The 15,701-nt window shown below is 39.4% G+C and overlaps 1 protein-coding gene across 1 annotated transcript in view; it reads right to left on the reverse strand.

Annotated features, from left to right (window-relative positions):
* AGPAT4 (1-acylglycerol-3-phosphate O-acyltransferase 4) overlaps positions 1-15,701 on the reverse strand; it is a 72,760-nt gene that overhangs the window by 43,433 nt on the left and 13,626 nt on the right. The window contains exon 2 of the mRNA XM_027880021.1: positions 14,185-14,415. Coding sequence (XP_027735822.1) covers positions 14,185-14,362 — 178 coding nt within the window. The 5' untranslated portion in view covers positions 14,363-14,415. The remainder of the gene's footprint in view (positions 1-14,184; positions 14,416-15,701) is intronic.

Below are 15,701 nucleotides of genomic sequence, written 5' to 3' on the forward strand. Positions count from 1 at the left end.
TAGTCCTATTTCCTCTAATTAAAAAAAGTGAGATTTTCCAAACAGATTGTATAACAGGCCTCTCTCCTCTCTTCCATCACTGCTTGAAAACTACAGACTGAGAAACACTGCTACAGGCATGCACCGAACAAGGTGGAAGACAGTGATAACACGCAAAGGCTTCTGTTAAAGCAGGGCAGCACCAGCCAGAAACCTTTCCCAAAGGAGTTCTCAGTTGAAAAATCACCTTCCAGGGGACCAGGATTTGAAAAACTGAGCATCCAAAAAAGCAAGTACGAACTAAGTTAATAGATGTCAGTCTTAAGTTGTATTTATTCAGTCACAATTGGTCTCTTTGATATAAGACATCATTAACATTTCCTTAATTACAGGGCAATCAACCCTGTCTGTACACAGGACTCATACTTTCTTAGGACAACAGTACATGCACAGGTATGACTGGGGTTCTTTTGCCATGTGCATTGCTTATATGTACTAATTAGATCATCATAACATTAGGGAAGTTATTTGACTCAAGTGAATCATGTTTAATCCACACATTCAGGAAGAAGACCTATTTTCACATAATTTCTCTCCTTCTAGCATGTAGTCTTTCAATAGCCTTTATTTCTATATATAGCAAGTTTATCCTTCTTAGTTGCAAATCAAAAATCAAGAATTTGGTCTTTAGAAAGAAAGCATTTCAGAACAAGAGAGAAAATCCCATTATTTTTGCTGGTCTAAATCCATGCCATCTACATGTATAACCTGTATTTTCAGCTACTGACAAGAAGCGATGCGAATTTATCTTTGGCAAGAATGACTAATGATAAAAAAACTAACAGTTGCTAGAGAAAGCAATCTCCAGCACAAACTGTTAGAAAAGTGTATTTAATTATGAAACCAAAAAAAAGGTAATTTAAAACCTAAGAAAATCTGCAGTGTTTTTAAATAAAGCCTCTAGTTAACAAGAATTACAGGTCACTGAGGTGTAAATATATAAGAAAGAAGAAACTAATCTCTGCAGAACAGCAAAACAGGAAAACTAGGGATAATGGTTTCTAACGTTTCTATACTTTTCCAGTAATACTTATATTTGGCTCTTGATTTCAGATAACTAGTGCACTCAAAAGAAATATCTGCATATTACTAGAAATAATATACTACAAACTACTCTTACACTTAAGCCACAGCAGATAGCTTCTACTTAGTCTTCTTATGCACAAGATATTCTATCTGAATTTCAATAACGGAAAGAAAAAGCTGACTGAGTACCTGTATTATATCATCACAGTTAATGGTGAATAACCACGGAACCTTTATCACTGAGAACACTGTTCAGAACAAAACCATTACTCATTTTTCACTTGCATTCTCTGAATTCCCTGTCTCTGCCTGTAATCTTACAGCATCTCATCACATGAGGTCTTGAGAGACAAGAACTATGTCTCAGTGCTTATTTTAGCTTCTTAATCCCTATCAGTGACTTTCACAAAATGTTCTTTAGAGGTACAATAAGGTCAGAAACTACAAATCAAACAAATGGCTTTCATGAATTAAAAATAAAGTACTACAGTTCGGATATACCTATCAAGTATCAAGCTGTGAATTTTCTACTGGGTGCAGTCTGTAACCCCTCAAGATAATGTTATTCAAATATATAAATATACAAAAATCCCCACTTTTTCCTATCAAAGAATGAAATATACATCAGAAAGTACATATTCTCTTAAGATAGACATACCCAAAGCATATATATTACACTACACGTGAGGACACCAGTGCCTCTCGATTCACATTTAGTTTGTGTTGAATAACTTTCCTATGAAACAGAGGTTTAGCTTACATGGTACATGGAAACCTTGCATCATCAACTGGCTCCAAGTTTGCACTCATTGATTCAAGTTTCCAAAAAGACCTCTGGCAGCTACAAAAGGTAGGCTGGGCTTCTCTAGTAACCCAAGACATTTTCCTATTCAATGCTTTGCAAATTATGAAGGGTAGCAGGCAGACACACCATTTCAAGTAGATACAGGAGAAATAATTATTGTTTCTTTTAAAAGGAATGATCTGATTTGACATAGCAGTAACAAAATAAAGATCCATCATACAAACAAGGCATGCAGATGACAGGAGTAAATAGGCATCAGAAGATCAGAAGCATACACACTGTTGAAATTTCTGTGAACTTTATGACAAGTATTTCTAGCACAACAGAATCGCAGGAAAAAAAAAAAAAAACAACACAGAAATTTTTCAAGATTTAAGCAGGGGATATAATACTACATAAAGTATACCAGGTACCAGAACTTTATTCCATGACAAACTGATGACAACTGTAGAGAAATCACAGAACAAAAAAGACAGCCTATCACAAGAGTCAGTGATTTCCTTGACCTTAGCTAGAAAATTCCCTTTTGAATTATCTTTTCCACCTTTATTGCATCAACTTTCTCAAAACAGGATCCATTTGACCCACTGACTTGGATGCAGTATTTATCAGCTTGCAAAACAATGGAGGCAAAATTATCCTCTTTCTACCCTCTAGGCCATACACACTACTGATTTACAATGGCTTGAAATAATCTTCTTTTAACTTATGCAGGGTCACACTTGCTCTTTGCCTAAGGAAGACCCAGAGCTTTTTAAAAACATTTTAAAAACAACTCTTCTTGATGGTCATCTGGACTTCCCACAGGACTTCAGCCACTCAGAATTAAGAGAAGCACAGTAACAGCATCAGTTCTGGTTGCTACATCAGACCCATCAAAGGCAGACTACACAGTTGTTAGGTTACCCGCTGGCACTTTGCCAGACGTCTTTGAGCTTCTGTACAGGCCATTTTGAACTTCTCTAAAATCCTGCCTAAAAAGCTGGAAAGCAGAATGCCAGGGCAAATAAACATTATTTAGTATTTGAATTTACTGATCGTATTAGAAGGCTTAGAAAACCACCTCCTCTGTTATCAATACTGCTGCTTCAAAGTCTTTGCAACTGCTTGCACCACACTAGAACCAAGAAGGGACAGGAAGAGCCTTGAGTTACTCCAGTCCTGTCTCATTAGGGGCTTGTTATTTGAAAATGGTATAATTTTTACCCGTTCAAATCCTTCTCCAAGTGGAACTGCCATATAACCCAACAGCACTGGAAGAAAATGTCAGCTATTTCAGCTGAAGGACAGAAATCACTCACGACCTCGCTTGCTGTGAGCATCTTTCCTTACAATTTCTTTCTGACTGCCAAGGGTGTGACTGAGAAGCTCCTGAGATAACACTTCAGCCAGATGGCATGCAAAGGCTCTTCCACCAGAAGTGTCCCACCTCTGTGGGACAAAGCTTGCAAGGAGGCTTCCGCAAGGAAGAACTCAACACACAGTCTTCCAAATGTTGCAGCATATCAGATGGCTCCGTGACAGAGTAATGCAGTGAGGCAAGCTAACAGACCTCAAAGTTCAGCAAGGAACTTTGATTTATGAACTCTGTGCAAGAGGTACAGACTCTTGAAGAGAGTCAGACCCCAAAACCGAAGAGGAAGCCTCTCTGCTCTCACCTAAGAAACAAACACTGTTCTAAAATACACTTCTATTTTTCTTCAGATCAGAGCTGGCCATTTAACAAAAAAGCCCACACAACAAGGAATGTGGACAGGAAGGAGTGTTTCATCCACCATCCCTAGATGGGCAGGGACAGAGGGAGCCCTACATTGGCAACAGAGCCCACTGTTCGCTTTTTAGATGCAAAGAGCTAAGTAAGACAGGGTATGCAACGTACAGAAACAGTCTCCAGACAAGCACCAGCTGCTGAAAGTGAACCTCACTGATAACTGCTCAAAGGCACTTAACGCACTACATAGAGGTAGCCTGCAAATGGCATGGAAAGATACGCTAAGAGGAACACTTCATAAGTGTGTAATTTCAAATATTAAATACAATGACAGCTTCAACTTTAAAGTGGTAACAACCACCTCCTCCCAACACTAACTCGTCAACATAACTTCAAGATAAAAATCACAGATTTAAAAACCAAACTGAACTGAAGACTGATGGTACACAGATTTTTTCCCTCCGCTTTTTTTTTTTTTTCCTCAAACATACACTAATGTTTATGTTAATTGGCCAGATCCTCAACTGGAATAAAAATAATCTCCAGAGTAGTAGTCACTGTTACACCATGCTGAGTTACACAAAATAAGGATTAAAATCATCACACCAATTACAAAGCTAAAGGTTTATCTTTGCTTTGATCTTCTTGGCAATCTATTTGCAATTCAGCTTCAATGCTTGCTTAGTCATAGAATTAAAACCTGCATGTACATGTGCATAAAGTGAAAAATATGTTGCTTTATTAAAACTCCATGGCTCTAATTCTGAAGGCTGATATTAAACAGCGTTCTGGTATTTGCTGTGCCTCAGCTCCATGAACACAGTTCATTTAATTTTCTTACAGAATTAAGACAATAAAACACTGCTGATGAAAAGGTGATTCATCCTTTTTGATAGTATGTCATCAATGTTTGCTCAGGTGAAACAGACAAAACAAATAAACTACAGGCAGCTTAATATAGCTAAGCTAGGATGTAAAACAGCCAAGCTGAAATTGCTTTAGGAACCAAGATGAGAATCAGATTTAATGTAAGATCTTAAATGCACAAGCCTTCAAGGTATACCAAAAGCCAGAATGGGCTTTTCTCATAGGGCCTATGATAGGGGAACCAAAACTTTGTGGTTAAAACATACAGTAAGGCATGTCGCTACTATTTCAGTAAGCAGCTGATCTGCGTATGAGCCTTCCAACTACTGCATGTGTACTGGCACATCACCTCACTTCCCAGGTTCACTCCGGCTCCTATTCCCATATTGTCTTCCCTCTCCAAACACACACTGATTATTCAAGTTTAATCAAAGAGATTCTCTCTTTCTGCCATAACACCCACAAAGTGTAAAACATGATTTTTCCTCAGGAGAAGAAGAAATTTTAAGTCAGCATATGTATTCCTGAAACAAGAGATTTCAATTGATGCTGCCTTCTCTAGCGCAGTCCTGACCTAGAGTGTGAAGGAACTCGGAAACGAGTCTTGTTCATTTCTTTAGTCACTACTCTTTAAACTATCTCCGTGCTGCAAGTTAAAAGCAGCCCTCCCTTCAGAAAAAACAGAACAGCTGTACACTTCAAACATTTAATTTCACAGCTTTTTTCTGTCTTTTATTCTGACATAATCTGTCTACAACACAGCTGCTTCTCTCCGAGTTACAGTGTGTGGAACAAAGCCAGCCTCACTAGTACAATGGGTTTAACACAAATACAGATCTACAGTAGTCAGTGTTTTGAAATGCTCTTTTCAAACCCTTTGGGGAAATTAATTATTTAACAGCCACGTGTCAGAGAGATTTGTCTTGCATTTGAAGGCTCCTCTTCTTCCCCAAAGAATTTGGCAATACTCCCCATGTTTCAACAAACCAGCAGTTCCTCATATGGGACCAGTTAGTGCAGATAACAAACAGACATTTCCTCCTGCTCCTCTGTCTACCCAAACTGCCCTTAAAGGTCAGCACACAGATCCTTGTTGAAGGCCTAACGAGGCAGTAAACGGAGCAGCAGGAATGACCTTCCAAATGTAATACCAGAAATCAGTAAAACTGCCCTTCCAGACACAGAAGTTGGTCTCACAGGTTTCTTCTACTAACATTTACTTTTCGTATCTCAAGAAAAGACATCCTGCAAAAGTACACACCTGCAACCGGCACTGCTCATGTATCTTCCTACTCCTTTTTTGGTCTTCCCTGCTTAAAAACGCAATCATGATTACAGGACTTTTCTACAGCAAGAAATCAACGATATGAGCTGGAAATAAAGGAGAGATTCCATCATCTTGACTCTTTATATGAAGATCAAAGACAGCATTATCATTCCCATACCATTTGGGACAAAGTACTCAACTTCTCATATTGTTCACAGGAACCACTTTTGAAAAACAGTCCTGAAGTACACAAACAATTGCACTGTAATCTCTTTATGGTTTCTTATTTTGTTTCAAATGTTATTTTGACAAGAACCAAAGTGGGTCTGGGAAAGGGTAACTGCCTTCCCAAAACCAAGAAGGTGAAAGAATTGTTTCAAGCACACATTTTCATTTGGCTTCTTATTCACAGGTAAAGGACTCCTACTTCCATATGGAGTTGGAAGAAACATGTTAAAGTATAGACCCCTCCAAGACACATGTAAAGGAAATTCAGCGACATACATTTAGATTGCCTAAAAAGACCCCATTACCTTTCAACAGTCTCAGAAGTGAGAAAACAATACAATCCTTAAGTAAGAAGCCTTAACATGAAGGTTTCAAACAAGTCACAGGAAATAACCTGGTAACAGAGGAGTACCAAGCATGTGCACTCAGTAGCTCTTTCATCTCAAGTGTCACATAGTATCTGCTGAGAGAACACATGGCTCTTACTGGTTTGGAAATCCTCCTTCAAAAAATTAGTCCGACACCAGATACTTTCACGGGATACTTTCACAGCTACTGAAATTCTTATTAGAGGATGAACCTGAAAACCTACTCCACAAAAACTTGCTGCTTTATGGCTCCCATAATTTTGGAAGAGGAAGAATCAGCTAGGTGCACACATTCAGTGGCACACAATGCTCCAAAGGGAGTAGGGGGATAGAAGATGCAGCCAATTGATAGCAAATGAGACACACTGCACCTCGCAGTAACTGGATGTTACACCAGTAGATCTACGTGACCAAACACAGGGGAATTCAGAGCTCCCCCAGCAGTTCTTCCTATGGAGGTAGCGTTCTTCCCTGGACATGGCTGGATTACTGCTGGTTTGTATTCGCTTGTAACTGGTGATGGTGATCATTGAGATATTCTCTGCATCTCTGTATGAAGTTTACAGAGGATCAAGAGACTATCCTTCAGATTCAGTACCACTTTAGCAATTAAAATCAGGCCTATAGCTAAAATAGGTTTTCTACAAATATGAAGTGTTTCTTCACAAGAATTTGATCCCCTGATTAAGATATTCACCCTTAATGAATAAACAACTGTAGTACCAAAATCTCTTCATATTCTGTGCTATAACCTGGACCATCAGACACCATGTTCCCGAGTTATGTCAGTTCAGACAGAAGCACTTTCAAACAAACACTACACATTTACCTCAGTTCAGGAATCTAGGAAGCTTGCTGGCCAGACCTAATGCTTAACAAAAGGTGCTAGAAACTCAGTGATGTGTGATGCCAGACACCAAACAGAACGCAATTCACCTTCTATTGCTTCCCTGCCATCCCTCTTTTCCAGTGTGCAGGCTATCATCATCACCCTTCTTCAGATCAGGAATCTGAGGCAATAAGAGAAAAGGAAAATGAAGACAAATGACCTCTACAAAGGCTCCAGCAACAACAGAATAGTATCAGCGACAGTGAAGATGCTCCTTTCACTAAAGATCAGACTGAGTTCCTCTAGCTCTTCACTAGTCTTGCATAGAAAGCATCAGTATCAAGTGTTTTTTTCACATCCATTTTCACAGAAATTAGTCCCTTTCTCCTGAACTAAGAGCTGAGCCTAACAGACCATATTCCTTTTAGGCTGAATTAGGAACTCTGTTAAAGGTCATGCACAAATGTCATTCAAATAGAACAGCATGCTGTCTTGGTTGATCCATTCAAGTTCACTGTCAATACTGGAACCACTAAAAAAAATGAATAACAACACTTGCAAGTGGCATAAAATGAGAGGGATTGAAATGTTATTATGTGATATAGCAAGTTAATGGTAGTAGGGAAAATACGGAGGCACATGTTAGGCACTGCAGAGGACCTGTTCACAGCATTTAAAGTAATTCAACTCCACATGCACAATCTGGAAAAAAGGGAGTTCAAGCTGTGAAGAATGCAGCAAATACACACACAATCTTACTCTACCAGTAAAATAATGGAGAACCTGGTGCAGTAATTGGCTTCTTCTACCTTTACAAATTAAAGTAGAGGAAGTCAAAGTTTGGTCTCAGTAGGGAACTGTACAGATAATCAGCAACACTGTCACGAGCACATAACATGTATAAAATGGTACCAGAAAGCAGGCTGGAGAAAGGCATCAATGAATCAGAGTAGAGGACACTTTAAAGAAGATGATTTCTATTGGAGTTTATTTTTTTCTAGAATTTATCTACATTAAAACTAACATGGGCATTTCCTTAGTATAATAATAACAGCCAGTCTCTTCGCGAACGAAGAACCGGGGAAGGTCTTTCCACCTTCCAGCCTGCGCATTGGATTTTTTAGGTGAGACACAGTGTGCGCGGAACTGAGCCCACCCTTTAATCCTGAGGTTCATCTGCCGGGGCCAAGCACGCTTGGACGGTGGCAGCGAGGTCCTCAGGACGTAGATGGATTGCCTTACAGGGCTAAGGAGCTCCATCTGCTCGGGTAGTGGCCCTGACCGGGAATTGAACCCAGGCCTCGGTGGTGAAAGTGCCGTGTCCTTAGTACACTCTACTTCTACAGTCATTGCCATGGCGTAGCTTGAGAGAAAACAAGAAAGCTAAGGCAATGGTCTAGCCTTCCAAAAATTCAAATCAACATTTTCACTGTACGTGACTATCAAATCTGGCCTCCCGTTTTCCCCTATTAGTTGTAAACTTTTCATAATCTTTACCAGTGCCTTTGTACGGATGCAGTATGTGGAACCAAGATAAAAAAGGCTTAATATGAACAAGTAGTTCTTGAGAAAAATACATTTTGCAGCATGATTACTCAAAATGATGATGCAAGCAGGCTAAGCCAGCTAAGTGTCCTATGAAAGCCCTTTGCTACATATATACATTGACAAGCATAACTTTGTTTGCTTTATAAATAAAATACTATTAGATTGTATTAAGGGCACTGGTATACTCTGACAACAGTAGACTGCTTCTCTTGTACTATAAGATGACAATAGAGGGAAGTGGAGAAAGAAGAAAGCCCAACCTCTCTGGGGCCCTCTTGCTTCCATCCCTTCCCACCTGCTCAAATGCACCAGAGGCAAGAATTCTCCTCCTTGCCGCAGCACCAGCTTCATATGAACAAGTAAAATGGGCCAAGAGCTCCTCTAAACTCCAAGCAGGCAGCAGGCTGCACGCAGGGAAACAAATTTTTGAGCATTAACATGGCCCTGATACTACCACAGAGCCTTATTCGGATATCCAGTCCTCACTGCAAAGCCTATAAATTGCAGGTGAAAGGAATTAGCTTTACTGTGTTATAACAGCCAAGCTAACTTGAAGCAGTTCTCAATTTCTGCCAGTTTTTTGTTGTTGTTTTTTTGTTTGTTTGGTTGGTTTTTTGGTTTTTTTTTAGGTAGCCCAGTCATAAGAAGAATCAGTTTCCATCTTGTTTTTGCTGCAGTCAACGAACAGGAATCAGGGTGCCTCTTACCATGCAAAGGGTCTTTCCCTCAGCTGAATTTATGAACTGCAGCTTACGTAGTGTAACTTTACCCAGAGGTGTAATAACACCCCTTTCATAGCACAAGAATAGGTATTAGTACCACTATAATTTATTTATGAAGGCAGATTAGAAGCTAAGTCAATTGCTTTTAAAGCCCTTCTGCACCTGTCCACACGACTGTGCCACTGCTGCCAGGTCTTTTGTTTACGCAAAGTTCACCTGGTGCGGAGAGTCAGTAGGAGGCCAGTTTGCCACTACCCCTGGGAGTGCAAGAGGGATCTCAGCACAAGGAGAAGCTCATTTTCCCCCAGTACAGTAGCAGCAAGAGGACAAGTTAAAAACCACTGTTCTACTCATGGGCAAATACCCCTTCCACCCAGCACCTCTAAAGAAGCCATTTATCCTGTATGTGTATGTCCCGTTCTGGCAGTCTTGGCATGTGGTGGAATTATGCCCCAGACAGCCCATACGAGCCCAGCATGTGCTGCTCAACCTGGGGTTGCACTGCACCACCAACCAAGCACAAACTGATTTAGGAAGGACAAACTACTTTCCCACTGCCCAACAAGCTATGCAGCACATACGGCACGAATCCCAAGACAACCCGTTCCCTCTATGTGTTTGGCCCACTTCACGAGCTAATGCAGAATAGCTTTGTGTACCCTTTGTGGTGTTTGCTATCACATAAGAGGAAGAAAGAAGATGTATTCTGACCTCTTCCAATACAGGCACAAACAGCATCCGTGAGATGTATGCTTGGCATACATCTTGCTTCTCAGAATTTCAGAAAAATAAACTAAGGACAATATATCCCTAAATTATTTAAAAATAAAACCCAAGATTGACTGTTTGCTCAAACTTTGTTCTTATGCCATCTTCCAAGCACACTTACTTTTAAAATTTGTTGAGGCTTGCAGTGTTCAATTTCCTTAGTAGAGTGCATTCAGTTGAGTTCACTATTAGGGAGAGTTGATCAGGGTTGCCATTTTACAAAAGGGCATTGGATTAACATTAGCAGTTGAACCAATCTGGGCATATATATTTGGAGCCCGAAAATATTTTCTAAAAGTTAGAAGCCCAAAGACTTTGGTGTTTTGTTTTTGACGTTTGAACTTAACAAGGCTTTCAGTTTGCAATCAAAGAACAGTTACTCAATTCAAATTTCATTTGAATTTATCAGTTTATCAGAACCAATATTTTTTCATTTGCAGCACTCTCAAAAAAAGTTCTCCCCAATGCTAACACATAACGAAGCAGGTCAATAAAGAAGCTAAACTCACCCTGACTCACAACTGGTTTCAAGAAAGGCAACAACTTCTAAACAACAATTACTGAAGGTAACTTGGTGTGCGCCACTATACCTGCTCTGTTCCATTAAAAGCAAGTTGTTGTTCTAGTTAATATTTTTCACTGTGAATTCAAACTGGAAGCCAGGTTTCCACCTCTTCTTTAACTTGCATTGATGAAAAGATGGAAGTCTATAGTTTTAGCCTGCTGGCTAAAGTTACGTAGTTATGATGAGAAGCTGTAGTGCTGTTGCTGAAACTCACAGTAGAGAAGCAGTAGCTCCCATGGCTACATGTGCTCAACTACCACAGGTACTCCATACAGCCATTTTATGGTAAGAGGCTGGTGAATGGTCTGGATACAAGTCTTATGAGGAGTGGTTCACAAAAAAAAGGATGCTCAAGGGAAACCTTATCACTCACTACAGCTGCCTGAAAGGAGGTTGCAGCGATGTGGGGGTTGGTCTCTTTTCCCAAGTAACAAGCAACAGGACAAGAAGAAATGGACTCAAATTGCACCTGGAAAGGTTTACGCTGGACATTAAGGAAAATTTCTTCATGGAAAGAGTTGTCAGGCATTTGAACAGGCTGTCCAAGACTTGACTCATCCCTGGAGGCATTTAAAAGACATGTACACGTGGCTCTTAGGGACATGGTTTAGTGGTGTACTTGGCAGTGCTGGGCTGATGGCTGGACTCAATCATAAGAGTCTTTCCCAACTTTAATGATTCTATGATTCTGTGAATATTTAACTCGAGCTAGTCTGGCTTGATTCATGTGAACAGAGACACATCCCCAACTCCAACTCTACTACTCAAGTGAGGACAAGTCATTAATCACAATAACATTTCAGCTTCCCAAATGCAGTATGACAGCAGACATTGCATGAGAAGTGATATTATGTTCTTATATCAAAAAGGAGATAGGAACAAAAGGGGTATAAGAAGACAGCACGACTTAAAATACAAAAAAACCAACTTCCCCAAAGAGCACAGTATCAAAGACAAAATGCTCTCCTACAATTTATGGAACCATTTATCTCTACCTTTGACACCAAATGGAAACCAACTGAACTTGCAGGGTCTAAAGACAACTGCTGCTTTTGTTTCATTCTTAAATTAAACCATGCCCACTCTACTTCACTCTTTGGTTGACTTGGTAACTCAGGCTGTATCAGCTTCTCAAAGCAACATGATCCTTGTCACCACTGCAAAGCACGTGCCTCTTTATATTCTCCAATGCTAAGCTTCATTCTCTCCAGCTGTAGGTTGTTTCCATGACTTTCATCGGACCCATACAGACCTGACTAATTCATTAGCCAGCACATCAACGGCCCCCAAAGGGCATTATTGTACACATATACTACTACAAAAACCAAACCCGTTTCAATTAATTGGTCTTTAGTTCTTTGAAATTCTTTTTAAAATTAACTACCATTTTCCCCTTTTAAATATCACTCAGTTAGATGTGATAACTGACTCGTATCAAATGCTAGCTTGCTCTGCTTAAAGCTAAAATAAACTACTTTAACCTAGACATAGTTTGTTCTGACCATGACTGGGCAAAAAATTCCCGACATAATCTATTCCAGCATTAAAGACTAGATCAGCAACCCTGAGCACAAAGTTATCTGCCCCACCAAGGACAAGTATGCAGTATTACTCCCTCTTACACACTGTCCATCCCCTAGATGAGACTAGATTGAGCTAAACCTGAAGGATTCAGCCTGAAGACTCTAGCATAGCTGATATCTCTGCACTAAGCAGCCAAAAGGAGAATGGGCCAGAAGGCACTGCATGAAAAAATAATAATATACACTTGTATACAGCTGTAGAGTATCTTCTATATTCCATGGCTTCAAACATACACTATGCTGCTGGGTGAAACTTAGAAACTTGGCTATGTTCAGTGTCAATGTACATATCAATGCATAGTACCTGCATACTCACTTCAGGGACACACACAGACAGCAAAAATGACTTTTTTCAGAAGGAACATTTTTTCTACATTACAGAAATAATAAAACAGTATCCCAAATTTATTTGGGGTTATATGTGCTAATGCAGCTTTGAAAATTAAGCAAAAAATATGTCTTAAAAAATGTTTTGAATTGTTCATTAGAGTCACTGATGAAAGATAAATAATCCCTAGTGGTCCCCAAGTTGAGGCATGTGACACATTTCTACCTCAAGCAGTTTATTATAAATACTAACTGCTTCACAGTAGCAGAAGAAGTGACCTGAAAGAAACCATTTTGCTGCATTTCTTAAACACTGTGTTGGAGGGTGCTTTTCCCCAGCATGAAACCATCCATAACTCACTCAGCATTGACAGTGACATCACACTTGAATAATCTTTAGGGAGTATCAAAAGGCATGCATTTTGCAATAGTTTCCTTTTTAGAAAGCACTTCTCAGTTTCAGAAGGACCCAGGGAAATCTCTCTGGAAGATGGACACATTCAAAAGCATGCACCCAGATACTGAACACAGGTACCTTAGCATTTTTTAACAGTTTCTGTGGAGTTCTCTCTGCTGTAAATTTAGAGCACTTATGAGAAAGTCAGGAACAGTACAATAAAACTGTGCTGAAGTTGCAGTCATAGCTCTTTAAAAGCAAATATATATACGTAGACAGATTATATCAAGAAAATTACACATGCTCCAATAATTCACTGTTGTCAGGTGGAGATTCTACCAAACTCCTACTAACAGAACAAACAGGGTACAGCTCTCATTCATTCCACTGGAATTACCTGTTCAGTCAAGTGCCAGTGAATTGTCACATCTCTCAACAGTTTTAAAGGTCTGGTCTTTCTACAACTCATATCCTGAGCTCATGCTCCCAACTCTCCCAGAAAAATCAAAATAATTGCAACCCCTGCTTCTTTGAAATGGTTACAGGCTACCTGCTGTATTCTACATTGTAACTACATGCATATACTGAATACAGATAGATGCAGCTTAAGGTCTGAAATGCCTTTTCAAAGAAACAACAGTTTATAACTAGCTTAAGAAAGAAGCATATGAAATTGAAGATTTTTCCTTTTTTTACTGTTATTTCCCAGTTCAGAACAGTATTTGCACATGAAACACTTAAATCAAGATTATAAACAAAATCATGGATAATAAAAAGATTGAAAGCGTTATTGGAAGTGACTTGTTAACACTGTAAGCCCAGACAACAGCCGAACTTGCTGAGATGCATTATTTGGTCAGTATTTTTCATTTGGCTTAATGGAACTTGATGGATAGCCAAATGAGAGGCAATCTTTCTTTAATATCCTGAGTCCAGCAAGTATTCCAGTATAAAAAAGCAAAACATTTCAGCACGAGAAGACATTTCAACAAAGCATACAACTCTTCACACAAATGCAGGTGCTGTAGGAAGCAGTCATGACCTTTAAAAAGGTTATGTGGAAATACAGAACTCTTCTACCAATTCCCTCTAGACAAAACATGAAATACTTTAAAAAACAAAATGAAATCTTACGGCTTGAAATGCAGTAAGCCAGCCTGCAGTTGATCCTCCTGAACAGTTGCTTGTTGATTGGCCAAAGTATAAGTGTAAAGAGTTGAATGAAGTTAATGATCAGTCCTGACACTATAAATATGTAGCAGATCAGAAGGTGGCAAATGAATTGAGACTTCAGAAAGCCAACGATGTCCATGATTTGCTGAGAAAGCAAGAGGGTACCTTCAGACACAAAATTCGGAAGACAACCTGCAAAACCAAATAGTATCAGCAGTTACAGAGTGCATTTATTTCTATAAACAGAGTTAATACAGACTTCATGTTTTACATTTAAATACACTAAATACACTAAAACAAAACTTAAATTTATTGTAGAAAAAGTCCTGATGACAATATTTGCAAGAGTAAGTATAGAAAGAGAATTCCATATTTCTGAGTCATTTACACTTGGCTTTCGAAACAAATTTTCACATTTTAATCCTAATTCTGCAAAACTCATTAGCATATGACTCCAGTATTCGGACTACAGCACTCCTCTACCAGGTCTTTATTGATAAAATATGAGTAAATAATCCACTTATATTGTGATTTGAATTGTCTGTACTTCGTAAGACATATACTGTGAAATCTACTATCTTCAACAGCTGCTCCAAAGTAAACATAAGCTTTAGAGCTGCGTTAGGATTTGTGCCTTTCTCTACAAGCTATGCCAGACATGTTCCGCAACCTAAAGGTAGCAGCCCTTTAATTCTAGCCTTATTGTCTTATTTCTGTCTCACATTCAAATAACAGTTGATTTTGGCAGGAGAATAAAAGCTTGGCTATGCACAATACACACAGTTCGTTCAATTATTCCTCGAAACTGCAATTCTGTCAGTTATAATCCATAAACCCAGAAAGGAAACATCAATAACAGCAATGACCCGTGACCCAGCAGTGTTATCAGAAAGAAATCAACTCTTAGGTTACTTAAGGAAGTGTTTTTATAGTTTTGGAAAGGTCTAGTCCAACCTCAGCAGTTGAGCACTAAGTGTCCTCTGCAGAGTATTCTGACCTACTAAACAGTGTACTGACTTCTCCCCATCCTGACTACCACCAACACTAGTATGAAGATACGATCGCTCAGTAAATACCCCCACCCAGCATTCTGAATACAGGCAAACAAGAGGTGCTGCCATCTTGTTCCATTCCTCTGCTGCTTCCCCCTCAGAAGTATAGAAGAGCTTTACCAGGGAGGAAGCCATGGGACAGTATTTCTGAATGTGCCAGTCACATGCAATAATAAGACAGCAGCTGTCAGCATCCCAGGGAATTAACTGATGAAAAAAAAAATCTTTACGCTTATCCTTTTAGTCTATGAGACCCCATTTTGTCAGGCACTGAGTCTAGATCCGTGTCCTGAAACATTTGTTTTACTGCCCTTGCTGACTCTGCTTACCACAGCAAAAAGCACACACAAGAATCACTGCAACGCCATCGGAAATTATATAGCCAGGTTTTCAACCACAAGGAAGATGAAGAAAAATTTAAGAAAG

The sequence above is a fragment of the Empidonax traillii genome, unplaced genomic scaffold (assembly GCF_003031625.1).
Source record: "Empidonax traillii isolate 1590-97213 ecotype Southwest subspecies unplaced genomic scaffold, ASM303162v1 scaffold63:size2014119, whole genome shotgun sequence".
NCBI lineage: Eukaryota > Metazoa > Chordata > Aves > Passeriformes > Tyrannidae > Empidonax > Empidonax traillii.